The sequence below is a fragment of the Esox lucius genome, chromosome 10, assembly GCF_011004845.1.
Source record: "Esox lucius isolate fEsoLuc1 chromosome 10, fEsoLuc1.pri, whole genome shotgun sequence".
Classification (NCBI taxonomy): domain Eukaryota; kingdom Metazoa; phylum Chordata; class Actinopteri; order Esociformes; family Esocidae; genus Esox; species Esox lucius.
Window position 1 is genome coordinate 19,307,642 of NC_047578.1, and position 26,594 is coordinate 19,334,235.

General features: G+C 41.9%; 2 protein-coding genes across 9 annotated transcripts in view; one reads left to right on the forward strand and one right to left on the reverse strand.

The window, feature by feature from the left end:
* Positions 1-7,638, forward strand: part of LOC105028045 (zinc fingers and homeoboxes protein 2-like) — a 35,984-nt gene extending 28,346 nt beyond the window's left edge. For all 4 annotated transcript variants that reach the window (XM_010900490.2, XM_010900493.2, XM_010900491.3 and 1 more), the window contains 2 exons: positions 3,352-6,339; positions 6,632-7,638. In XM_010900490.2, the coding sequence (XP_010898792.2) occupies positions 3,538-6,336 (2,799 nt within the window). In that variant the 5' untranslated portion in view covers positions 3,352-3,537 and the 3' untranslated portion in view covers positions 6,337-6,339; positions 6,632-7,638. The remainder of the gene's footprint in view (positions 1-3,351; positions 6,340-6,631) is intronic.
* Positions 7,639-15,104: 7,466 nt separating this feature from the next.
* LOC105028046 (zinc fingers and homeoboxes protein 1) lies at positions 15,105-23,541 on the reverse strand. 5 transcript variants are annotated; one of them, XR_002197341.2, is made up of 4 exons: positions 23,196-23,541; positions 19,795-22,610; positions 16,852-17,585; positions 15,105-16,456 (listed from the first exon to the last, which is right to left on the reverse strand). XR_002197341.2 is itself a non-coding variant. In XM_010900498.3 (3 exons), exon 2 carries the CDS (start codon positions 22,480-22,482, stop codon positions 19,807-19,809), a length of 2,676 nt encoding a protein of 891 aa, XP_010898800.2. In that variant the 5' UTR covers positions 22,483-22,610; positions 23,212-23,541; the 3' UTR covers positions 15,105-16,456; positions 19,795-19,806. The 5 variants fall into 5 exon arrangements, 4 of the variants coding, with proteins under 4 accessions (XP_010898800.2, XP_010898797.2, XP_010898798.2 ...); XM_010900498.3 differs by lacking the exon at positions 16,852-17,585 and having other exon boundaries at positions 23,212-23,541; XM_010900495.3 differs by lacking the exon at positions 16,852-17,585.
* Between the last annotated feature and the right edge of the window lie 3,053 nt (positions 23,542-26,594).

Here is a 26,594-nt window from a genome sequence, read left to right on the forward strand (position 1 = left end):
AAGTGTTTGGAGAGATTAATAAAATGTCAGAATTGAGAAGTTCTGTTTAGTATTTCATTGCATGTTGTAACTGCCCAAATTCTGTGACCAACCAGAGCATCACTTCTCTCATGATGCTCTCTGCCAGTACTGCAGCCATCTTCTATTGCATTTAAATCTGGATTGGCTAGTCAAGAATGTCCCATTTTTTGGACAACAGCAGACTTCCAGTCCCCTCTCATTCACAAGGCAGGCAATATGCTTCACATCATTACTAGACAGACTTCCAGTTGCGTCTCATTCACAAGGCAGGCAATATGCTTCACATCATTACTAGACACCGCAACATACTAACCTTTCTGCAACCCCATCAAGATCACTGACCACTACGTTTTCTATCACTCTAAATGCTGAGACTGACAGCCATGGAAAATCTTTCTAGTTATATCCGCTGCCTTTGATGCTGTGAGCCATCAGATCTTCCTCCCTCTCCTGGCTGGTTATCTCAGGCTCTGCACACACCTGGATTGTATCCTAGCTTGCAGGTTGCTCCTTTACTGTGGAGAGGATCAGGGTCTACTTCATATGTTTACATTACTGATGTTGGTCAAGAATCGGTTCTAGGCTCTGTCTTATTTTCTATATGAACAATGTGTCCCCTCATGATGTCACTCCTGTGCAGATGTCATTCACTTCTCATTCCCCCAATCTGACACCCAGTGGCAACACACATCTCTGCAGGCATTCCAGACACCTCACCTATAGTCTCCAACCACCTCAAGCTTAACCCTCTGAGGGCTGAGCTCCCCACTTGCCATTAAACCCACAGGCTTCTGTATAAAAGTTACATACACAGTAGGCATGTGCATATGTCATATTTTACTATCTGAATAGTATGTGTTGTTGTTCAAATAGTATTCGGTTAACTGATACCACATGAGCGCTACTACATGACGTGCGGAGGACAGGGTGTTGTTCTCAAGTAACATCGGCTCAATGACCGTTCGTGTGACAAAAAAGTAACTGTGTGTATGGAAGAAGCCGTGTGGTTGACGCGCAAAACTATAGAACTAGAAGACAATATTAATCAACTTTGAGATTATTGGATGGAAGAGTCTAGAGAAGCTAGTTAGCTAAGCTAGCCAGCTATATGGTATTTCCTTATCTCACCGTTTTCTTCACTCTAAACCACCTTTCGATTCCAGAGCTTAACTTTACGTAGTGTGTGAAACACGTGTGAAGGAGTGCATGTTATAAAAAACAACTTTAAACAGTATACTTTTTTTAAATGTCATGGTATAACCTGGTATAAATGCATGTTGGACTCCGGCAGGGCTGCCCTTTGTCACCGGTTCTGTTCGTAATTTTTATGGACAGAATTTCTAGGCGCAGCCAGGGGCCGGAGGGTGTCAGGTTTGGGGACCACACGATTTCGTCTCTGCTCTTTGCGGATGATGTTGTCGTGTTGGCCCCTTCAAGCCAGGACCTCCAGCATGCACTTGGACGGTTTGCAGCCGAGTGTGAAGCGGTGGGGATGAAAATCAGTACCTCCAAATCCGAGGCCATGGTCATCAGTCGGAAAAGGGTGGCTTGCCCACTTCAGGTTGGTGGAGAGTGCCTGCCTCAAGTGGAGGAGTTTAAGTATCTAGGGGTCCTGTTCACGAGTGAGGGAAGGATGGAACGGGAGATTGACAGACGGATCGGTGCAGCTTCTGCAGTAATGCGGTCGATGTATCGGTCTGTCGTGGTGAAGAAAGAGCTGAGCCGTAAGGCGAAGCTCTCGATTTACCGGTCAATCTACGTTCCTACTCTCACCTATGGTCATGAGCTTTGGGTCATGACCGAAAGGACAAGATCCCGGATACAGGCGGCCGAAATGAGCTTTCTCCGCAGGGTGGCTGGGCGATCCCTTAGAGATAGGGTGAGAAGCTCGGTCACCCGGGAGGAGCTCAGAGTAGAGCCGCTGCTCCTCCACATCGAGAGGGGTCAGCTGAGGTGGCTTGGGCATCTGTTTCGGATGCCTCCGGAACGCCTTCCTGGGAAGGTGTTCCGGTCCCGTCCCACCGGGAAGAGACCCCGGGGAAGACCTAGGACACGCTGGAGGGACTATGTCTCCCGGCTGGCCTGGGAACGCCTCGGTGTCCCCCCGGAAGAGCTGGAGGAAGTGTCTGGGGAGAGGGAAGTCTGGGCATCCCTGCTTAGACTGCTGCCCCCGCGACCCGGCCCCGGATTAAGCGGAAGATGATGCGATGCGATGCGATGGTATAACCTCATATGTAAATATTTCAGATTGGAATTTTAAAAGTATTTAGAAAAATAACATTCAAGTCTATTTCCCAGCAAGCAACACGCCAGTGGCCCACCGGCGGCCCACTAGCATTTTGCCACTGCTGCCGTCTAGCGTTTCCGCTAAGCGCCTGGCCATACCTCCAGGGCTGCAATCCACAGGGTATTGTGGTGTAGATGTGCGACCTTGGGGTGGTAGGGGCCCATGCTGGAACGATGTTTGCTCCTCTGGCGATAAACAAGTCCGGTCTCTCACGTGTCTAGGAAAGTTAAGGTTTTGTAAGCATTTAATCCTGCAAAACATATTTCCATTATTGTTATTATGTTTCGAATTCATCTGCATGCTTGATGAGCTTATAAGAGACAGACTCCCAGGTGTTTTCAGGTGGTGAACGAGTTCTGGCAAAAAGTCCCCCTTTGAGCCACAGGCATGGAACTACTGCCACACAGTCATCCTCCTCCGGGAACAAAACTACAGGAAACGTCATGATCTGAAAGCAATGTTTAGAAAAGAGGTTTAAAACAAATGGCAGCATAAGACACACACAGGCTAGCTAAGAACAATGTGGATACACAAAGGCACACAAGACACCTCAGTAACTGAATTGTAACAAGTGCAGGTTTAGCTAGTCTAGCTAAATGTTACTGCAAAGAGTAAAGTCGCCAGCTGGCCGCTAGCGATTGCTCACTGGGTTATTTAAACAAAAAAAATACATATACGTAAAATAATTGGGGTTTATTGAATACACACACACCCATTTGAATACTAAATACATTTTGGGTATTCGACTATCCGTGCCCATCCTTAATACACACTACAAGACCATGGTGCTTGTCTACAGATTAACAAAAGAAACTCACCAACTCTACCTCCAAGCTATGCTCAAACCCTACATTCCAATCCAACACTCCACTCTGTCACCTCCAACTTCTCATTCCTGGCACGCAATGTAACCAACTTACCCCTGACGTTAACATTTAAACCCTACCCCTTCAAATATTGTTTTGAATAAGACATAAGTGGTTGAGATGAGACTACAGTAAGTGAGGAAACAAGTAACATTTTTGTTTCCAAATTTATTTCAGGTGACTGCCGTCTGTGATGAACTTTCATGAAGCCGCACACGGAAGCTGACGTTCACAGTCAGCAGGAGAAACCACTGCAGACCCAGGACAACAGAGGAGCTGGGTAATCCTCAATCACTGGAGACCTACCCACGCCTTGTCCCAAATAACATCCCACATCAGCCAGCCTCATACCTGTCACCAGCAATGTCCAGTCGCAGGAAGTCATCCACCCCATGCATGATCCGGGTTAGTGACGTGATGGAGCAGGATATCTCTGAACAAATGGATGTGTCCACTGATCATATGAACAGAAGTGGGTCTTCAGAGTCTTTGGAAAGTCAAGACCAGCGGTTACAAGACACTAGAAAAGAGACAGGAAGTGAGATTGAGGCACATGTCCCGGCGGGAGCTGACCCTGTGGCTAAGCGGAGGCAGCATGTAGGTTATGAGTGCAAATACTGTCCCTTCTTCACACAGAACCTGAACGAATTCAAAGAGCATGTTGACTCCAGTCACCCCAATGTCATACTTAATCCCCTCTACTTGTGTGCTGTATGCAATTTCAGCACCAATAAGTTTGACTCTCTGACAGACCACAATGAGAGCCAACACCCTGGGGAGACCAACTTTAAGTTCAAAAGGGTAAAAGGCAATAACCAGACGATCTTGGAGCAGACAATCGAAGGCAAGACCAATTCAGTTGCTTGTGATACTGCAGATGGACTTGGTGGGAACGGCTTTGTTACATTTCCTTTGAGCAAACCAACCACGGGAAAGTTAAGCAATCGAATTATGGACAACATACAGTCCCTCTACCAAGAGAATAATTTGGTGAACCAGTTGGAAAACATAATCCCAAAAGAACAAATTACATCTGTAAACATAAATGGCACAATGATCATACCTGATCCACCCATTATTCAAGGACTCTCGTATGTAATGCCATTGCTCCAACGACCACCCAACTTCACGTCTTTACCAAAAATTGCTGTTCCTTTGAACTCCACCAAATATAATCATTCACTGGACAATAACGTAACCCTGATGACGTCTTTCAATAAATTCCCTTACCCAACCCATGCTGAACTGTCTTGGCTCACTGCTGAGTCCAAACACACAGAGGATCAAATAAAGGTGTGGTTCACTACCCAACGGCTAAAACAAGGCATCACCTGGTCACCAGAGGAAGTGGAGGAAGCCAGAAAGAAAATGTTCAATGGCTCCATCCCACCCATGCATCAGACCTTCACCGTTCTGCCAACCCCGGTCTCTCAGCCTGCCAAAGCCACCCAGCCACTTATTCAGAGTAGCTTTGGGCAGCCTGGTCTAGTGCTGACAAGTATTGCTAATGGGTCATCCATGACCTGTGCTCCTGTTGCTGTGACTGTAGCCAGTTATGTACAAGCTCTTAAGCGACCATTGATGACTACTTCATTTGCCCCAGGATTAAAACGCTCCATGGCGGCCCCTGCAGAAGACCCAAAAGAAAAGATACTAATGGCCCCTCCACCAGTTCCTCCAAAGGAACGGCTTCCCATGGCCCCACCCCCAGTGCCCCCTGAAATTAAGCGATCTGTAGCTTCTCCTATTATCACCTCTGAAATTAAGAGGTCTTCAGCAGCACCTCTCATGGCACCTCAAGGAAAAGTTCCCATGGCAAATTCCCTTGTTATCTCCAAAAACATGCTGCCAGTGGCATCTTCTCAAGTCTTCCCTGAGATGAAGAGACCTATTGTCACTCCTCAATTCAAGAGTTATATGCTGCCTCCTCCTTTATTACCTTCCAAAGACAAGCTTCCAATCAGCCACTCTCTCTTGGCTCCAGACTTAAAGTTACCAATCTCACCTTCTCTGATTGTACCTCAAGTGAGGAGGCCAACAATAATCCAGTCAGTACGGACTCCCCTCAAGGGCCCATGCCAGCTCCCTTGCCTTTCCCTAGATGGCAAGAAAAGTAAAGTGGATACAGAGCTGAATTCCGGATATATCAGAGAACGGCTTTCAGATGACAAAGTGCTTACCCCTCTCGGGGAAGCCAATGGTGTGCCTCGTGGGAATGCACACAACAGCATTCTGCAGTCAAACAATGAGCTTGCAATGAAACCAGAACAGCAAAAATCTGTTCCTACTCAATTTCCACTCTTGGAGAGAATGAAAGGGAAGACTTCTGAGCAGCTTAAGATTTTAGAAGAGAACTTCCAGAGAAACAGCTTTCCAACCCACAATGACATTGACAGTCTTGTAACTACTACGCAACTGTCAAGGGAGGAAATTGACAGCTGGTTTGTAGAGCGACGGGCACTGCGTGACAACCTAGAAAAAGCTCTTTTAAACTCGATTGGTTCAAAGAGAATACATTTCGATAAGCCGCAACAACACGGACCAGCTAATGGTGTGCACAAACAGGTTGACCATCCAAGAACATCTCCCCTTCCCATCGTTGCCCCCAACACCACTTGCTCAGTACCTCTAGACAGCAAATCATTGGGGCTACTCAAGGATGTGTTTGCACAAACTCTATGGCCTTCCCCTGAAGAATACATTCAGCTTGAGGCCCAGACAGGGCTGGCTCGCACAGAAATTGTGCGCTGGTTTAAGGAAAACCGGTCAGCCCTGAAGAATGGGACCTTGGAGTGGATGGAGCTTTTCCATAAACTGAACAGCGGCGGGCAAAATGGCCATGGGGCACTACTGAGCACGGAGAATACATTCAGCATTATCCAGCGCTGCCAGGACGTGCAGGCAGCCAAGGTAGAGGATATTGGGAGACTGATGGAGCAGGGCAGTCTCAGCAGCCAAGAAATCAAGGACTGGTTTGCCAGCAAATTAAGACAAAATACATCTGATATCACTCGGATTGGTGGCGAAAATGGAGGCTCCCGAGAAGGGTTTGGGAGCTGGATGGAGGAAACCAGGGTGATGGATGCTCGAATGGGTGCTCAGGACCTGGTCTTGGACAAAGACAGGGGGATAGAGGATTCTTCTGGAAGGGTTACTGGCTAAATGGTAGGAACATTTTATTAAACTTAATTGATTAAATTACATTCAAATTTATAATTAGTATTTCTACAGTGGATGTCTAGGAGTACTTACAGGTTTTGTGGAATAGTTAATTCTTTACCATAGTAGCTGCATTTCACAACATGGCCTAGTTACCAATGGGACCAAGGTACTGACAGCCCTGACTGTTGGCAGTAGAATAGCTTTTTAATCCCTTTGGGGAATTTTCTGAGCTTTTGTGAAAGTGTTATTTCAACTGTGTAAAATTTAATGACTGGACCATTTTTCTTCCTTGCAGGTGAGATCGGTTGTTGCTATCAGTTGCACGCTGGAGCTGAAAAGAAAAGGAAAGAGTTTAATTATTGAATATTGTCTCTGAACAAATTATTTAATGCTTGTTCCATCCCAGTTTCTGCCCAACATTTCCTCAAGGTTGAGCTTACTTTGTCAGATGTTTTCAAAAGCACTGTGTTAACGTTGTGCTTGACTTAGGATGTGCCTGATGTGCTGACCAGGTGGGGGATCATCGAGTGCCAAAGCTGGATTTGCTGCATTATTACACTTTTAAAAAAAGGGTTCTTGTAAATATATTTTTTCTGTATTGCTACAGATTTGTACAATTTTGGGGACATTTTGTTACATTTTGTAATGGGAGCAACTTTCCCCTTTTTTCGCTCCAGCTGGTCCTAGGAAGGTCTGGCCTACATTTTGTAATGAGACTATGAACCACTACAACCGTTGGCAATACTTCAGTCAGTTTTCCAATGCTGAACTTTCATTGCAGTTCCCTCATGTCAGGTGGACTTACTTCACATCAAATAAAACTATTTACTGTACTGAAGTGCTATTGTACTCGTTAAACTCAAACGCTAACCTGCATTCTTGTAAGGTGGTTACAAGAACTTGTATGACCAAGTGATGTTGTGGGTCTGTGTAAGAGAAAATAAAAGGTCAGTGGCATAACCAGAAAGAAATCATCATAAATCCAGAATCTAAACTCTGGTTCATGTAAACTGCATCATATTCTAATCTATTTCTCTATTTGATTTATTTGTTGTCCTACAAATGAACATACACATTGGTGATAGCCTTTATACATATGTACATGTTGGCCTAATAGGAGTAGTGCTAGTTCCATTCCAACAGTAGAAACAAACCGATACAAGATCTTTGTGCCGCTTCAGCTGTAGTGTCATGGTCAAGACATATATCAAAATACACTGTACTATACAAGGTCCTGCTTACTCTTTTTCAAAAACCAGTTGATGTCTGCTGTAATCCAATAAAACAGTCTTTTGAAGGTAACACCGTTTCCTTTTTGTCTCGTGTATGTAGAGTGCTGTAAGGAGGTGTCTTGGATTCAGTGTATTGTAATGAAATGTTTGTGATCAGGTGAACACGGATCTTTGGCCAGATTCTGTTAGTACTTTCGCCTAGACTACCAATCAAATTACCCTTGGCTCACTAGCTTTTCAGTATCAGTTCTGTGAACCAGGATGTTTGTGTGGTTATAATTGGGGGACCATTCATAGTAATCTTTTCATGTAGTGCACAACAAAGCTTGGAAGACAACCAAAATCTCTCATTCTTGCGCAATTAGAAATAATTGTTTTATTGCTGTTTTGGGGAAAACTGCTTTAATTAAACAAAATCATAGAAATATGTAGAGTACTCCATTTAAAGTTACCTCAACATACTATGTGAAATATGGAAGTCATGCATCTTGGAAGCATGGTCTCTTTCTGGATTGAACAAGCTTATATAGCCGATATCAATTAGGATTGTTTTAAAGCCTTTACACATGGCACATATTACCACTAAAGACCATATGGACTTTACTATTATTGCAGGAAACCTGCATCTGTTTCCGTGCAAATCTGCAGGCTGCTTATTTGTTTTCCAAAACACAGCTTGCTGCTCTTAATGGACCGCTTTGCCAATCTCATGGCACGAGAGGGTACTATTCAGCCCTAATTCCACAACGATGTAACCTGTAAGTCCGCTCTGACAGTATGACAGCCTTCAGTCCTGTGCCACTATCAGCTGGCTCATTTCTTGCCTTTACCACTTCTGGTATCAAACATAGTGGTGTTTCATCTCCCTGAAAATCCTCCACTTTGTAATGAACTCAAATCGTTTTTTGGATCACAGTTTACAGTCTACCTGCCTTATTTTTAAGTATGTTACAAGGAGCTTAGAGTGCAGTAACAGCTGTAATGGGGCACATAGGGCAATGGCCTGGCATTCTCTCTCCTCTGCCCTTGGCAGATGTAATGTGTTTCAGCAGGTTTAGCTTAAGATGTGAATGGTACAAGACTGAACTAATCCCACCGGCTGACTGGCCGTAGGCCCACCAACACAACCTGATACACATTAAGGCAAAGAGCAAGCTTCCTGGTTGGTGTTCTCATACGCGACACCACATTGTCTGAGTACTGATGTAGTAGGGCTGTATGCATCGAGAACGGTGTTAATCCCTCCGGTTTTTTAAAACCAAAATCGAGCATCAACACAGAAGTGGTAAAGCCCCTGTTTTGAATTGTCAAAACACAAACCCAGCGTTGGCCCTTGGATTTTTTTCTGCGAATCAGTAAGATGGGGAAAAGGGCTAAACTTTGGCTGACCATCCTAAAAAAAGAAATCACAAGTATCTCTGGAGGAATATTGTAATTTTGTTCACTTCCAGCAACAAGACCCTCATAACACAACAGAGACAGATATAACCCTCCCACGTTATTCCGGAGTGGGACATGTTCTGCTAGAGGTCCTATGGCTAGACCAGGTTTGCTGGGATATTTGAGATCAACGCAACACCTATAATCTTCAGTGGAGATTAGTGTTTTTTCTTAACAGAAGCCGTTACCATCCTTCAGAACAACATACCTTGCTCATCATTTGGCTTTGCTTCTTTTTGCCCTGTTGTCCACAAGAACAAAACTAAGCCTGCACAACAGTTTGCAATACCAGTGCAGGGGCTATGTTTGGGTTTGAGATAAAGATCTGATCAAATGTGAGGTGACTCAGGCAGAGGAATAATAGGCCAGGTGGAACAGAAATAAGATACCCCTCCAGGCCCCTCACTGTCGGGCCTCTGAGCCAAGGTCAGCCAACACTGCGGAGTGCTTAACAGGAGGAAGTGATAATGAGCTCACAGGAACTCCGGCGTCAAGAGAAAGGCACTGCCACCCAAGTCTTACTTAAAACACTAGGAAGCAGATCAGATGAACTTTTGTGGCTCCAAAACAGAACTGGATGAGTTGATAAACATATTGTAGTTTTTCAGTCCAACATCTGAAACTGAATGATAGAAGTACTAACTTGTAAAGGATTCAACTTAAAGGACTGATGACCAATACAGCTTTTTTTTTAGGAGATACTGTGAGTCCCAAACAAGCTCCTCTGCACAACACACTGGTCTGGTGTCCACGTCACGTGATCTTGCCGAAACTCCAAAGGTGGCTTCAACAAAGGGGCAAAGCATCAATAAACCCATTGACTTCCGCACAACCCTGTGACTAAAATTATACAATTCATGTTCCACATAAATCAAGCATGAAAAAAAATAAACCTCCGTAAGGAACGTTTCATTTAGATGGTGTTTTGTACGTCGTCTCGAAATCAGCCATGCATGCACACATCATTTAATTATGCACAATTGTCGGTTATTTTGGGTGAAATACTGAAAGCTCAAAAATACTATAGTTCCTTACGAGATTCTGGTTCTAGAGGCTCTAATGTTGCACACCCGCTGGATAACACCACTGGATGGTCTAATTAGCCTCTACACCCTTGCATCATTTTTAATCCCACAGCTTGAGGACCCTTGTACAAATGGGGAAGCACACAAACGTGCAAACGGATTGTAAAAGTGAAGAAGTCCTTTTGTGATTCAGCTATACAAGTGGCACAGCCATTGATAGGCCTTAAGACACAGATCCCTGAGTCCATTTTGAGGTGTCACACGCTCAGATTTACTGAAAGCATAACATTCTCATTGATCTGAAACGTGATGTTAGGGACCAAGTATACATGTATTTGCCAGGAATTCAAGGCCATAAATATTTGCCAGATACCATGTCAAACATTGAGATTGGTGACATTGATCAAAATGAGATAAAAAAAACAAAAAAAAACAGTTGACCTACATGGACACAGATGCATCATATGAGAAGGCCGAACTGTAGAATGTCACAGACACTGAATTATCTTTGATGACCTATGGCATTTGCAAAGCAGAACGCAGGGTTGATGTAACCATTTTGATATCAGACTTTACTATCTGTGGGAGCAGCGAGAATGCATCGACATCAAAACTAAGACAAGGGGGAGGGGTTAGGGGGCACAACACTGTACAAAATGTCTGGGAACAGTTTATTAAAACTGGCATTAAAGGGGGTTAGAGCAGGCGTGATTAAAATGTCTGTACCCACGACACGCTTTCATGTCAGCTGTGACCTAGATAAACCTGCACACTGTGTGGTGTGACTGGGTGCGATTGGCATGGTACCTTGCTGACACTACAAACGGCAGGCAGATTATTGCTAACTGGGAACAAGGCAAAGTGGACTACTTGTTTCAGAAGTGCCAGACAGTGGCACTTCTCCAACCCCATGAGGAACTTTGCTCTCAGTGCTGACTACACTGCAGAAACACATCAGTGGCAACGCAATCTATATATTGCACACTTCAGTGTACGACCATCTACAGTAAAGTGGAAAATTACTGACACCTTTGCTTAAAAAAGTACTATAAAATAAATTATGAAATCATATTTCATAATAATACAATTGCTTAGAATTACTGGATTTCTATCAAAAAATTTACCTGAACAAAGGCCCCGGATCACATGGAACCCATAACATGAAAGATCAGCCGTCATATTTTACAGTAGGTCCAAGTTAGTTTTCTGTGCTTTCGTTTTGCAATGCAAAACCCACCATTGGAGAGTATTGCAAAAGGGCGCCTTCTTCATGTCATCTAGCACCGCCTGGAGTTGACAAACAGCATTGGCACTTGGATCAGAACCGCTGCTATGGTCAGATCACATTGAGAGTACTTTAGCCAAGCACACAAGTATTTCATTAAGATCCCCATTAGCCCCTACCTAGGAAGCAGTTATCCTTGCAGGGGTCCAACCAGAAATGAGATAAAACAGCACAGTACTTTCAAACATGGATAGTACTACAATATACAACAGCCACACAAATAGGTGCACAAAAATCTTAGTGAAAATACACAAAGTTCATAATACATAACAATGTCTGCCTCTTCACAGTCCCCAATGTACAGCAAGGTAGTCTTTGGTTTTTAAATCTGGTTTTATTACTAGCTTGGGTTGGCATTGAAAAACAGACAAATATGCAAGAAACATACCTCATACCTTTTGGTTTACACTTGACCCCCCAAAAAGGTTGTAACTGACCGCTATCAGCTTTTTGCTATGGCCATCTTGAACCCAATTAAAAACTTGTAGATAAATGAAGATGTCTGTAAGCATGGGTGAAGGATTTGAATTATATTGTCTTTAGAAAAGAGAGGGTGCTAGAGCAGCAGTGCCAATATTTTTAAAACATTACATACAAAATGGCTCATTTGTGTTAATTATGCACAAATTGGATTGTTTAGATTAATGGGACAATGCATTCACTTTGTATAGAGGGGAAGAATTCTGGATAACGATATTTTGAAGACAAAACGAATGCATAAGGATTGGGTAACGACCTTGGTCAGGATATTTTGTCTTTTTATACTAATTTGAAAAGGAATACTCAGGACTAGTGAACCACTCCACATTTAAATAGGCCCTCTGTGTAGCTTTTTTCAGGTGCGAAACTGATATAGCCAAGAACAATGTCCCTCAGCCACCAGATGGCAAAAGTGATTTTTACACAGAACATACTGCCTCAAAATGAGCACACTGCTTGAATACGTTCTTTGTACACACCAGACTTCAATGCCTTCATACAATTGTGTAACAACCCCCTTTTCAGACAGGGAGATCCGGCTGTGGTGTCTTCAGCCCAGACTTCTAGGCTGGGTTCAGCAGTGCAGTACATTGAGGACAGACCTCTGTTCAGCAATGCAGTACATTGAGGACAGATCTCTGTTCAGCAGTGAACCCTCTTCTCTGGTTCATACCCCAGTTTCAAACTCAGAATACAAAGGGGGAAAAAATAAGACCGTAGACTTAATTTGGTCTGTTGGGAGGAATGCATGGGCAGAAATATAGTTGGTGGTACAATAAAGCAATTATTATATACCACAGCTAAGAGTGATTCTTAGGTACACACATCGCACTAGCCAGACAACTCTTAGCTATTGTATATTTGCAATATTACGCAAATCCCAAGAAGCCTTGTTGTCGTTTAAATGAAACAGCTACCAACACAATTAGAACAGCAAAAAAGCTATGCAATTTAATTCCCATGATTTACAGTCTAGAAAACTCATGGCAATCAGCTAATAATATTGCAGAATTTAAACCACCCGGTTGAAAACGTACATAATGAACTTTCGGTTTGAACAGATATGACACAAAAAAAAACATTTGGCTGTTCTAATTGTATTGGGAACCCGTTTATAATAGGAATAAGGCACCTCAGAGGTTTGTGGGACATGGCCAATACACCCCAGCTGGGGACAACATCCCCTCAGGCCTTATCGCTTAAGAATATGTGAACAGCTAAGCAAGGTCTTGTCAGGACATGTGCAGGGGAAGGTCATTTTTGGACATGCTGTCCTAGCTGTGTCTAAACGGTCGCTCCGGTTGAGGGCTGATTCACTACATGGTCATGTGAGGACAATATCCCAGCTGGGTGCTATAGGGTATGAGCTGGGATTAAAAATGGTGTGCATCGCAGACCGCTGTATAGATGTTGGGAACGCTTCATGTGCAGCTTCATGGGAGCACAGACTAGGCAGCCGGGTGTTTTGATATGTAGGCCGACGCAGTGAGCGGGACCTCGGGCTGCAGCAGCAGGCGGGGGTGGGGGGGGGGGGCGTCCTCAACATGACCCAGTGAGCAACAGACAGACTGGGTTGCTCTCTCCTCGCTCGCCCTCTGCTGCGTAATCACTGAGTAGGAGCAGGGCTGGGGCTGACAAACGACACCACTGCTGCCAAGACGGGAGCGTGCGGCATTGACGCACATGTTTACACAGTACTGCCTGGTTATGTAGAGTACATCTGGGTCGGCAGAGAACGGGTGCTCACTGTCTTGTTTATCTCGTTCCTAGTCGGTGACACCATTGTTTTCACTCTCTAATGTTCCTTCTCTCTTTCCTCCCTTTCTCTGATTAGGATCGAAGCCCAATGTTGGTCACACCCCGAATCTGGACGGTTCTTTTTAACATTAACTCTTCGACGGTCAAATATCGAACAGGCTTCCATTAACGCAAGGCAATACATCTAATAGTCAACCCGCTCAAAAAACCTTTCATGGAGTTTATAAATACAGAAGAGTTCAGTTATGCCATCTTAATGTGATTTTGCTTATTGTGCAGAATAATATTGTTACCCTGACACCAAGAATTGTATTACTTGTAGTGTGAAATAATTTTGTCCAACAGCCATTGGCAATACTAATTGAGCCTGGAGAGTGTCAAGAAATAACATAATTATACAAAAATGCCTTCTGTTTTAACAATCCAATCCCCCTGAATGTCTTTATCTGCATCATGACACTGGCAAAAACAGTTGATCGTTTTACGTCAAAGCTCGGTCCTTTTTACTTAATTCAAAATTCTAAGTCTGGCCTGCTAACCTTATTCAAAGGTATTTTATGAAAAACAATAACACTGCAAATAGCTCCACCTCCTGGAATAAAAAGAAAGCCATACCCGAATATTCTGAACCATAAAGCATACCTCATTGCAAATAAACCTAGGAGGTATGAATACAACTGGATGGACAAAGGTTGTATGTTTTGCTGTGTATACTGTTAAGCACAAAAGTATTCATTCCCATGCCACATTTTGAGCTATAGTGAATTTTTATTTGACCAAAAGGTTTCTTCTGGCTGGAAATGACATAAGGGACAAAACCAAGTAAGACATTGTGCTGGAGATACAAATGAGTAACATAACTATTTCTGTTTTTTACATTTTTACAAAAATGCCTTGTCCAACATTATTCATATCCCTTGAAATTGTTGCACATTTTTGCAAAAATGCTAGTTTCTATACCATTTACAATGGTCTTGTAATTTCCACCATGAGAGAGCATTCTAATCACCTATAAAATTGAGAACAGCTGAACAGGGGTAGTTCTCTAGTCAGTTACTAGTTAACTGTAAGTCATGTCTAAAAACAGAAATAGTTACATTATTCATTTGTGTCTCCAGCACAATGTCTTATAGTGTTTTGTCACTTATGTCATTTCCAGCCAGCATAAACCTATTGGTCAAAAAGAATTCACTATAGGTCAAAATTTGGCATGGGTATGAATACTTTTGGGCTTAACTGTATGTCCACCTTAAAATACATATTAAACTGCAGGCCAGTTACAATGCTGAACACAAATGCTTCAAGACTCAAGTGTTGCTTGTAGTCCATAGAACATTGCATACAAGTAAAAAAAAATTGGGGGCAATGTGATGATGGATTTCCACATCTCATAAGAAGCATTTCACAAACAAATAAATGTTCCAATTTAAAAACAAGTGGTAAATTGTATATTATGTTCAAGTTCAATGGCTCACAGCATTATTTGCAGTTTTCCTATAGCTTGATATGAAAAAGTCTTCCCTGCAAAAACATTGGTCTGAAACTAAATACATTTTCTTGGCAACGTTTATTTTAGTTTCAGATAGGATAGAATAAATAAATTAACTAAACATAATTGTCATTATTACAGCAATTAAGGATGGCAAAAGGCTTATATCATAGTACAGAATTTATAAGATTCCTTGTAATTGCTTCAAATATAGAGAACCAAAACAATAATTTACAATTCCCCTTTCCCTCAATTGATTGTTCTTTGATGTATAGGCTAGTTGCATACAAAAACCTGTACATCCAGATTTTAGCATAGTCCTATAAGATAAGAGGAAAATGAGCAGAGAAAAAAAAAAGTTAAGTAAAATTCTCTCATTTATAGGAACCATACATGTAGTATCTTCAAACTATATTGTTAACTGTCATTTAACACCTGAAAGATTTTAACAACCCGTAATTTGTATGAAAAAGCATGACTATGCATTCAATGTAAGTTTGTTACTTTACAAAAAACTGCCATCTGAAGCACATTAATAATGGACCGGTTTCAACTGTTTTTTCATAACTAAAATGAAAAATGTAACTTTCTTCAACTCTTAGCTTAAAAGACTGAGGTAATATTTACTAAATCCTGATTTACAGCACACATACCTTTTTCATTTGGAAAGCCAGCATTCAAAGAAACCCACCCCCCCAAAAACTGATCAGAATATAAACCTGGATTACTCAACAATGTGTAATTCTAAGACTAACAAATAACTTGAATACATATAGAAAACAGTTTGTGGAACTAAAGCAGAGGTTCCATTTAAAAGCATAATTCAAAAACAGATGGCACTCATTTACGTAATATTCACAAAACTTTGAGGTTTTTAAAACCGTTGTCAGTACATCAAAGAAAAAACATAGGAAAATTCCCTTGAACCTGGACACAATATCACAACTTTTAAAAAGGGTTCAAAGTTATCACATAACCTACCAGAAAGAGGTGAGGTTTTACCTCTTGGATTTATTGAAGGTAGCAAGGTAAAATATTACTAAAATGTCCCAGAAGACCAAATTTTATTTTCAACAAAGCTATGGTAAAACATTTCTAGAATCCCTTGCTGAAATTATTTGGCATCAAATATCCTGTCTTGTTTCTTTGTGTCTGGTTGGTCCACGCAGTATAACACCAAAAGACTTGGTACTAGGGTTGCAAAATTCCAGTAGCCTTCCCAAAATCTGAGGTTTTCCAGAAATCTTGTATGGGTGTTTTCCAGAATAAGCAGGGAATATGAAGATGATAGGCAATCTACCAACCAGGATTTCTCAAAAACCAAGAAATTACCAGAATTTTGCAACTATAATTGGTACATTTCACCTGTGTCCTTCATCTCTTCCTCTTCTGTGGGGAAACAATGTGAAATCTGTTGGAGCAAAAAAGCTGTCACAAATAAACAATCAAGAAAGTATTCTACTGTTCCGAGCAGGCAAACTGATTGATTGTATGAAGGGAAAATCCAATTGAACATTAATTAATTTGGTTTTAAGCAAATTGTAATGAAATATATAGCATGCCATACTTGTTGTTTTTAGTCTAGTTTTTGTTTTTATTCTATTGTGTTTTTATATTTCTCTTTTTCTTTGTAAAGCACATTGAATTGCTTCTATGTATGAATTGTGCTATATAAATAAACGTGCTTGCTTGCTACTTGTGACCATTAGGAGTTAGGTTTAGGTATTAGCACCTACCAAAAAATCTTCAATGTAGTTATAAGTGGAAAAGCAAAGCTACCCTTTGTTCCTACATATCCTTACCCACCTGTCCACATGTAAATGGTTATGGTGATGTAGTCAACAGCCAGTCATTATCACATCAGGAAACAACTTCTTGATTGAACCTATCAAGATACATTTTTCTGAAAGAGCAATTCGCTTTTGCAGATTCAAGCACAATCATTCTATTCAATCTATTCTAAGTACATTTGTACACTTGTCTTCCACGCATGTGGAAATACAAAATGTTTTACAGGTCTTTGTGTTATTTGAGGGCACCAATGTGCCCTGTAGTATTATGTAGTAATTGTGATTATTCAAGATTTACATGTATTCCTTTTTTTCTTCCAATGTTGAACATGGTCAACATCTTGTCAAATACAGTGTCGTCCATAAGTATACAGAAACTGTGAACCATGTAGGAACTACAGGCCTATCAATGCATAGCGCCTCCCATTTTAGTGGAACCAATGTAACTGGACACATTTACATACTTCTGAAGTCACATTTCATACTTGCTTGCCAATCCTTTGCAGACAATGGCTGCCTGATGTTTTTGCTTCATAGAGATCACTATGCGGAGTATCTTTCCAGGTGATGCTCTACCAGGCATTTACTGCTGCCATATTCAGTACCTGATTGTTTTCTGGCATTTTGGCCTAAAGTCCCACCTTCAGTGATCAACACATGCTCAATTGGATTCAGGTTGGATGATTAAGTCAGCCCGTCAAGAACATTCTCCTTGCCTGCTTTAGTTGTGTGTTTGGGTTCATTGTCCTCCTGCAAGGTGAAATGTCTTTCAGTCAGTTCAGGCATTTATTTGGCTCCAAGCAGATAAGACGTTTCTGTACACTGAACATCAGACTCCCATCAGTAGTGTCACCGGACCCCCCCGTCTCAGTTCCAAGGTGTTACGCTGCTATATTATTGTGCTGGGGGATATGAGGAATGCACTACTAACTTTTCTCAGTCTCCTCCAGTTTTAAATTTTAGGAGGAGATGAGGTCCTGGTCCACACCTGCGGATTACCTGGTTTGGGGGGCCCGTTGCTGTCCCTGTCCCTGTCCACCTGGTCACACTTCTGACCTAGTCTAAAATCAAATAGACTCTGGATTTAGCCCAGATAAATGTATTTATTATTCCAATTGGACTTAATATCTCACCCGGCACAGTCAGAAGAGGACTGGTCACCCCTCTGAGCCTGGGTCCTCTCTAGGTTTCTTCCTAAAATTCGACCTTCTTAGGGAGTTTTTCCTAGCCACTGAAATTCAACACTACTGTTGTTTGCTCCTTGGGGTTTAAGGCCGGGTGTCTCTGTAAAGCACTTTGTGACAACTGCTGTTGTAAAAAGGGCTTTATAAATACATTTGATTGATTGATTGATAGTGACATCATCAATAAAGACAAGTGAGCCAGTTCCAGTGGCGGGCATACTTACCCAAGCCATAATACTAACTCCACCAGGTTTCATAGATCAGGTGGTATGCTTTTCATCGTGAGATATTCCTTTTTCTCCTCACATTCCTCTTTCCATCACTCAGGTACCAGGTTGATCTTCAGATCATTGGTCCATGAGACTTTTTTCCAGAGCTTAATTTTATTAAGTGAACTGTAACCCAGCCATTCTGTTCTTGAGGCTTACCAGTGGTTCTCTTTTTGGTACACTCTGACACATGCCACTCTGAAATATGCCTATATCCTGGAAGGTGTTTTTTTCATCTGTTCAAAAGTTGAACAGAGTATTTTCTTCACAAAGCATTCTTCTATCACACACTGCAGATGTCTTCTGTGGTCTACCAAGTAATTTGCTATTGCAGAGCTCACCAATGCATTGTTGCTTCTTAATGTACCAAACAGTTGATTTTGACACATAATGATTTGGCTATTTTTGAGAGGCAAAAGCAAAAGATTCCAAATGCAAATGCATCACCTGAAATCACATTTAAATCTTGTCCAGGAACTAAAGATGCAACAACACACCAGAGAAGTCTGTGTCCAAAAGTGTGGCAATATTCCAGATGCAATTAAAAAATTATAATAATAATAATAATAAATAAAACGAAACATAACTTTTTGGAGTGCAAAATCACCTTTTATCTTAATGCACACACCAGGCCAAGAAAGAGCTGAGAAGCCAAATGTCCAATAACGTTTGTATAAAAAAAAAGTTATGTATAAAAAAACTTGTAATTCCTACAAGGTTCAAAGTTTATAGCTGTAAATACCCATACATTTAAGACGACAATTGTGCACTATACCACTGTACCATTGTTATTGCTTAGTGTAAATGTCTGCAAGCCTAAAAGAAAAGGTAGGTCCTTATAAAATGTATTCTTAATCTTCAGGCTTTATGCTATGTACCCTTTCAACACACTAACAAAATGCATGTCACTCCACTTTTCAACAGTAAAGATATAAACAGCAATTAGATTTTTAGGTAGAGAACAGTTTCACCGGTCAATGAACTACATGTGATGATCAGAACGTAATAGTGGAATGCATTAGGCTACTTTACAGACACTACCAAGAACAAGTGCTGGAATGTTACTATATGGATTGGCTGCTAGAGAAATTGTTACCAAATTAAATAATGAATGGCTGTTGATTATAGCAAAGGGCTAGAAGCCCGTTTCTCTGCCCAAGCTTTGCTAACACCTGACTGAATGTACAATGTCTGGATAGGTGTTTTACATATTAGCTAATCACATCACATTTTATGTCAATCAATCAGTTGATGACATTTGAGAATGTGGCACACAACCATTGGTTGGTTGGTTAGTTGCATTCATCAGCAGTACAGGACAAAATGAATAATGTAACCTCTGATAAAATGCAACTAAATTGAACATTTGGCTAATACTTTTTGTAACGTTTGCAAATATTTTCAATAGGTTTAAGCACACATGCAAGGAACAAATGCATTTACAATAAAAAAATTGTTATTTCATACATGATCTCATTCTACCTAGCCATGTGCTTTGTCACTCACCTGGACCTTTAGTCACTGCTCCTCTGCTTCTGGCTGTGATTGGTTGATACATTGAGGCTCTTCCCTGGTTTCACTGTCATTGATTTCATCTTCATCCTTGTTGTTGTTATTGTTTTCATCCTCATCACTGTTGTCCTCATTATCTTTATGTTCTTCGTTAGCGACATCCCCCCCTTGCTCTTTCACTTCCATCTCACCCTCACCCTCAACATGTGTCTGCTTTTCTACATCGCTGAAGGGGTCAAGGCCATTTTCTTCCCTCCTGCTAATCTCTGCAAACCAGTCTCGCACCTGCTCATAGCTCATACTGGACTTGGCCACCAGTTCATCCAAATCTTTCTCATTTAAGACGTTATTCTTGAGGTAGTGCTCCTTTAAAATATCTTTACCTGTCTTGACTTTAATAGCAGGGGGTGTCTGTTTGCAGGGGTACGGCCGCCTCGTCCTCCTTGACCAACCTCGAAATCGTTTCCGTGGCTTTTTCTTTAGTCCACCTCCGTTCATTGTCACATCACCTTTTCCACTCTGGTACAAGTAGTACCACTTCAGGTTGCTGTTTTTGCATGCATAACGTGTATCTCCAAACCAGTTAACAATGTAGGTTCGGGGTAACCCGCTCTCCTCTGCCATCTTATCGTACTCTTCAGCGGAGGGCCACTGGGTACGAACAAAGGCGCTTTTCAGGATATGGAGCTGCTCTGGGGTTTTCTTCATTATTTTTCGGCCGCTGGGCAGAGTCTGAGGCTCCTGCCCAGAGGAAGGTCCTTTGACCCGGTCACCCTTTGCCTCCTCTGTTCCATCTTTCAAATCCGCTGGCATTTTTCTCCTCTCGGAGAACCAGGCATCCACCTCTCGCCTAGTCAGTTTAGTCTCCATCCTCAGCCTACTCAGCTCCTCATCGCTAGGCTTGTCAGACTTCTGGTAGCTGGCCTCCAAAAGTAGAAGCTGCTCCGGAGTCTTTTCCTTGAACTTCTGAGGCGTGAAGTCAGGAAAGGCATGGCGGAACTTGATTCGTGGATCATAGATGGGCCCTTGCGTTGTGGGAGAGGAGTCACCGGCTTCGTCGCTGGAGTCAATCACAATGGCAGAGCTGCCTTCATTGCTGTTGGCGCTGACTGCAATGTCATTTAAGGCAACGCCGTGGTGGTCCTTTGAGTTGCGCTGGTTATAGCGGGTGTCGCTGAACCACTTCTTTATTGCTCTTTTGGTGAGGTTAGTGACTTTCATTAACCGAGAGATTTCTGCCTCGGTGGCAAACTGCCTCCGCAGATAACTGGCTTTTAACTCCGCCAGCTGCTCCTTGGATTTTTTGGGTCGTGCTCCCAGAGGATCAGGACTGAGTGGAGAAGCGGTGTCAGAGGTGGAAGGATCTGGCACCTTACTGGCACTGGTCCTGGGATTGGTTACCCCAGCTACAGTCAATGTGATGGGTGAGGCCACAGGGACAGCATTGCCACCACCCCCTACCTGAGTCAAAACCATCCCTGGCTGCCCTACAATCTGACAGGTCTGAAAGATGGACTGCAGTCCATTGGCTGCCGTGGCAAAATTTGCTGGTATGACAGTGATGGTCTGTGGTACCTGTTGAACTGAGCCATTGAACTTCTTCCTCCTGGCCTCCTCCACCTCCTCTGGAGTCCAGCTAACACCATGTTTCAGCCGCTGGGCAGAGAACCACACCTTTATCTGCTCTTCTGTGAACTTGGTTTGGGCTGCTAGCCCCATTATCTCCGAAACAGAAGGGTAAGGGAACCTGTTGTAGGCACTTACCAGTAGGACATTATTGTCCATGGCCCCATTATATGTAGGAATACTACTGACCGGGATAAGGAGCTGGGTCTGGGAGGCCTGCTGATTTTGCAAAGCAGAGAGGACTTGAGCCAGCGTCCCTGGAGGGAGCATGGTGTTGGAGTTTGTCGTTTTTATCTGAAGCATGCTTGGGCTGTTGACCATTATGCTCTGCTGAATGGGCTGAACAGTCATAGGGGTTGACACAGCCACTACTGTGGGAGTGCCAGGAGGCGGGGCCACCTCTGTCTCATCTTCCACATCGCTCTCCACCTTGATGACATTCAGGTCGGCCATTTTGAGTGACCCTGCGAATTTCTTGGCATCAGCTTTACTCTTGAGCTTCATGATGGGCGTCTTGCTTAGGGCAATGCCTTTACAGGAGGTGTCCTCATCCTCCTCAACCTTAACAAAACCGCCGTCAAATGTCAAGTCGTTGACTCTCTGCTCAAAGATGGTTTGATTGTTGCGCTTCACCATAGTCCTGGTAAAATTGTCTTCTCCAGGGTGGTGGCGTGCATTATGCTCCAACAATGCGTCATACCTCTTGGTGTGAAAATCACATTCGACACACACGTAGGATGAGTTCAAAACTATATTCGGGTGCTCAGTGTCCACATGCAAGGTAAACATATTGAGCTGAGAGGTCTGAAAGCTGCAGTACTTGCACTCATAACCTCCTTCTGCCATACTCGAGTCCATGTTTTTAATAAAGTGGTCGATGGCCTGTGTGTCGTCTTCGCTAGATTTGCTTTCAGTTATGTTTTCCACTGAGCAGTCAGCAGCCCCCCCTTCAGCCTCTTCATCTCCCTCTGTAACAACCTCCATGTCAGGGTCTGAATCTACTATTTCAACAGGAGCCACCATGCAAGGCGTTGTGGATTTTCTTCTGCTCGCCATTATTTCCAGAATGAGTTGTGTTTAATCTTTTTTTTTTTTTTAATCTAAATCTTAGTTTAGTACCTGTTGCTCCATGCAGTCTTCAGTCTTCAGTGTTCAAACTCGTTTTTCGTACCTATCCTTAAATTCTGCAAGAGATAATAGACCCAGATTATGTGAACGTATTAGGGGGGAGGGAACAATTCACATGAATTCCTATCTGTTGAGTTGAAGGTCTGCTACATTGTTCTTCAACTGATGTTAGGGGTGCGATGGGCCATTAAAAAGTGTCATTTCACTAATAACCATATATTAGCAATTCGTTACATTGTTTACACCGCCATAATTTAACTCCACGCGCCACACTGATGACCGTAATAAAATAGCACGAGCGCTGCACATAAACACCCTGTAGTGGTTGAAAATACTTTATGCATTCTTGCCCGAAGGGTTTTAAGCAGAGCAAGACATATTTTGATTCATACATCGATTTAATATTGGTATCTTACCATATGTCTGCTAACTAACAGTTTGTTTACCAAGTTGTCAGTCCGTTCAAAGAATATTTCATCTGTCACTTGTCCCCTTGTGCCTCTGTCACGAGTGTACAGTATCTTGATGTTTTGGGGGGATGGGAGTATTTTGTAAAAAGTGAGGAAAGCTAGTAAAATCTCATTCAATGCAGCGATCACGTGAGTGTATGATTAACTTCGCATGTTAATTTTATTACCTACCCGAACTGGCGCTTACAAGCATCTTGCAACAACCAGATAGCTTCCAAACATATCTGACTGTTGATGCGCTGTCTTCCGCTTTTGCCCAGTCGTTCCCTCCCTAAATGCACAGTAGACTCCGGCAGTGGCACACTGGCGCAACGAGTCCATCTGTTGTTACCATAGACGCAGGGCAGAATAGAAAATGCGCCGACCTTCGGTAGCTTTCACTCCCTTTCCTTTTGCCTACAAAACGTCGCCTCGCTTCGTTTGTTCGTGCGTTTAAACAGGCCTGGATGTAGGCACGGATAGCTCACCGAATCTAACGATAGTCATTTTTTTTAGTTCCACCGAGCTAGAACGTCAAATATTTTACGTCTTTACGTCATTGTCAGGCGACATGGGAAGGAACTAAAAGCCCACCAGAGATGGTAAAAATGTAAGACGAACTGTCTATCAGGCAGAGCCACTGTAGTATTTATTTTTTATTTGGAATGATAACATGAATGAGTCGGACGTCTCGGCTTCCTTTTCCATGTGAGAGCCACTCCTCAAATATCAGAAATCCCATCATTTGTATCGATTTGTATGCGAAATGTTTGGAAACAACACAAAGAGTATATGAAAGAATGGATAAATAATATCTAGAGTCTAATAATAAAAATAGTTTTTACAAAGTGTTACAAGTTTTACAAAGAAATCGGTTCTTTTTTTAAATAATATGGAATTATATAAAATCAATTATTTTCAGAGATTTCGTTTTCGTCTATGTTTGCCTTGAATACCAGACAAGTTCGCGGATGAAATCACTTGGATTACAGTTTTTTCACTATCGCTAACACACTAAAATTGGTTCTATGAAGAATAAACATAAAACCATTTAGCTAAATTCCACAACGTAGACCATTTCCCCTAACCTATAAGCAATATTAGCTTGTTTCCACTTAAAACTGTATTCCATTCACACTTTTTTGCAAAACTCTCTTTGTTAAGCACAATAGTTAGCAGGTTGTCATGTAGAAAAAACTCAGTGCTATTCAGTAACAAAATTCTAATTATCGCATATCTAAAACTCTTAACAAACTGTTTTCAAGGTGTGAACATTAACAAACATGATTAGTCAACAAGCAGTCAGGATTAGCATGAATGAAAGGGCCACAGGTAAGTTAATTTGCATTTTGCAACAATGGATGAAAACAGAGATTTAAGTTGAGGAAAAGAATGATCTCTAATGAGATTTCACTAGAAATGAAAATAGCTTACTTACTGTACTTTTACTACCCTGTTTTCTGTATGCATTAGAAAATGCAGGATGGTACAGGAAAATTACAAAGTACATGAGATTCCAAGTTTTCTTTTTGTAGATCAGGATTGTAATAATTAAAGGAAATCAAATTTTTCAAGGTACAGTTAGATCCGGAATTATTTGGACACTGACATCATTTCCATGATTTTGTCTGTGCACGCCACCAAAATGGATCTGAAATGAAACAACCAAGATGCAATTGATGTGCAGACATTCAGCTTTAATTTAAGGGGTTGAACAAAAATTGCAACAATTTTCATACAGTCTCCCTATTTCAGTGCTCAAATGTAATTGGACCAGTTAACACAATCATAAATAAAATGTTAATTTTTAATACTTTGTCAAGTATCCTTTGCAGGCAATGACTGCTTGAAGTCTTGAACGCATGGGAATCACCAAACACTGGGTTTCCTCCTTTGTGATGTTTTGCCAGGTCTTTACTGCAGCGGTCTTCAGTTGTCGTTTGTTCTTGGGTCTTTCTGCCTTAAGTTTGGTCTTCAGCAAGTGAAATGCATGCTCAATTGGGTTGAGATCAGGTGATTGATCCAGCCATTGCAGAATATTCAATGTCTTTGTCTTAAACTCCTGTGTTGCTTTCGCAGTGTTTTGGGTCAATTTCCATCTGTAAAGTGAAGTGCCATCCAATCAACATCTGCTTCTATCTTCTGTCACATCATCAACAAACACTAGTGACACAGTGCCATTGGAATCCATGCATGCCCATGCCATCACACTGCCTCCACTGTGTTTTACAGATGATGTGGTATACTTTGGATCATGAACCGTTCCAAGCCTACTCCATAATTTCTTCTTCCCATCATTCTGGTAAATTTTTATTTTAGTTTAATATGTCCAAAGAATGCTGCTCCATAACTGGGCTTGCTTTATTATATGTTTTTTGGCAAAATCTGGCCTTGCTATTCTTGAGGCTTATGAATGATTTGCACCTTGTGGTGAACCCTCTTTATTTGCTGTCATAAAGTCTTCACTTCATCGTGGACTTGGAAAATGACATGCCTACCTCCTGGAGTGTTCTTCACTTAGCTGGATGTTGTGAAGGGTTTTTTCTTTACCATGGAAAGGATCCTACAATCCTCCACAAGTTGTCTTCCGTGGATGTTCAGGCCTTTTTGTGTTGTAGAGCTCAACAGTGCGTTTTTTGTACCAAACTGTTTATTTTGCAACTCCTAATGTTCCTGCTATCTCTCTGATGGATGTTTTTTTGCAGCCTATAGATGGCCTGGTTCACTTGCATTTTGAGCTCCTTTGCCCGCATGTGGTGAATTCACATCAACAGCTTTCAAATTTGAATGCCACACCTGCAATCAACTCCAGACCTCTTACCTGCTTAATTGATGAAGGAATGATAAAGAAATAGCCCATACCTATCCATGAAACAGCTTATGAGTCAATTGTCCAATTACTTTTGGTCCCTTGAAAAAGAGGGGGCTACATATAAAAGAGCTGTAAGTCCCAAACCCTTCCTTCAATGTGAATGTAAATACCTTCAAATTAAAACTGAGACTGCACTTTAAGCCCATATTGATTATTTAACTGTAACTTGAGTATATTTTGGTAAAGAGCCAAAATAAAACTTGTCCAATTATTTCTTATTACTGCATAGACAAGAGGCTAAGAAGTAGCTGAAAATCTCTGGCAAAGACAGATACAAGGTAAAATACAAGCTACTGAGGCAGAGTAAACGTTTATTTTTATAACAATAACCCTATACCTGTCTAAATGTTTTCCCCCTTATGTCTTCTTGGGCAAGTGTTGCTGAATTACCGAGCAAAATACTCATCAGTCCATTTCTTGTGTTTTTTGGTCCGAGCAAGGTCTTGTCTTATTGGTTTCTTTTGCAGTAATTTGACCATAAAGGCCTGATTCACAGTCTCCTCTGAACAGTTGAGATGTGTCTGTTGCTTGAAAAGCATTTATTTGGGCTGCATATTGAGTTGCATTTAATTGTTGACTTCTGAGGCTGGTAGCTCTAACGTACGTATCCTCTGAAGCTAACTGAGTAATCCTATTCTGTGGTGGTCCAGTCTTGAGATTCATCATAACTCAGATGGTTTCTGTGGTCGCAGTGGAACAAAATGTCATTTTCTGTATCG

Excerpts from the sequence above, each read along its gene's own strand:
- LOC105028046 (XM_010900498.3), bottom strand. The coding sequence starts at position 22,482 with ATGGCGAGCAGAAGAAAATCCACAACGCCTTGCATGGTGGCTCCTGTT.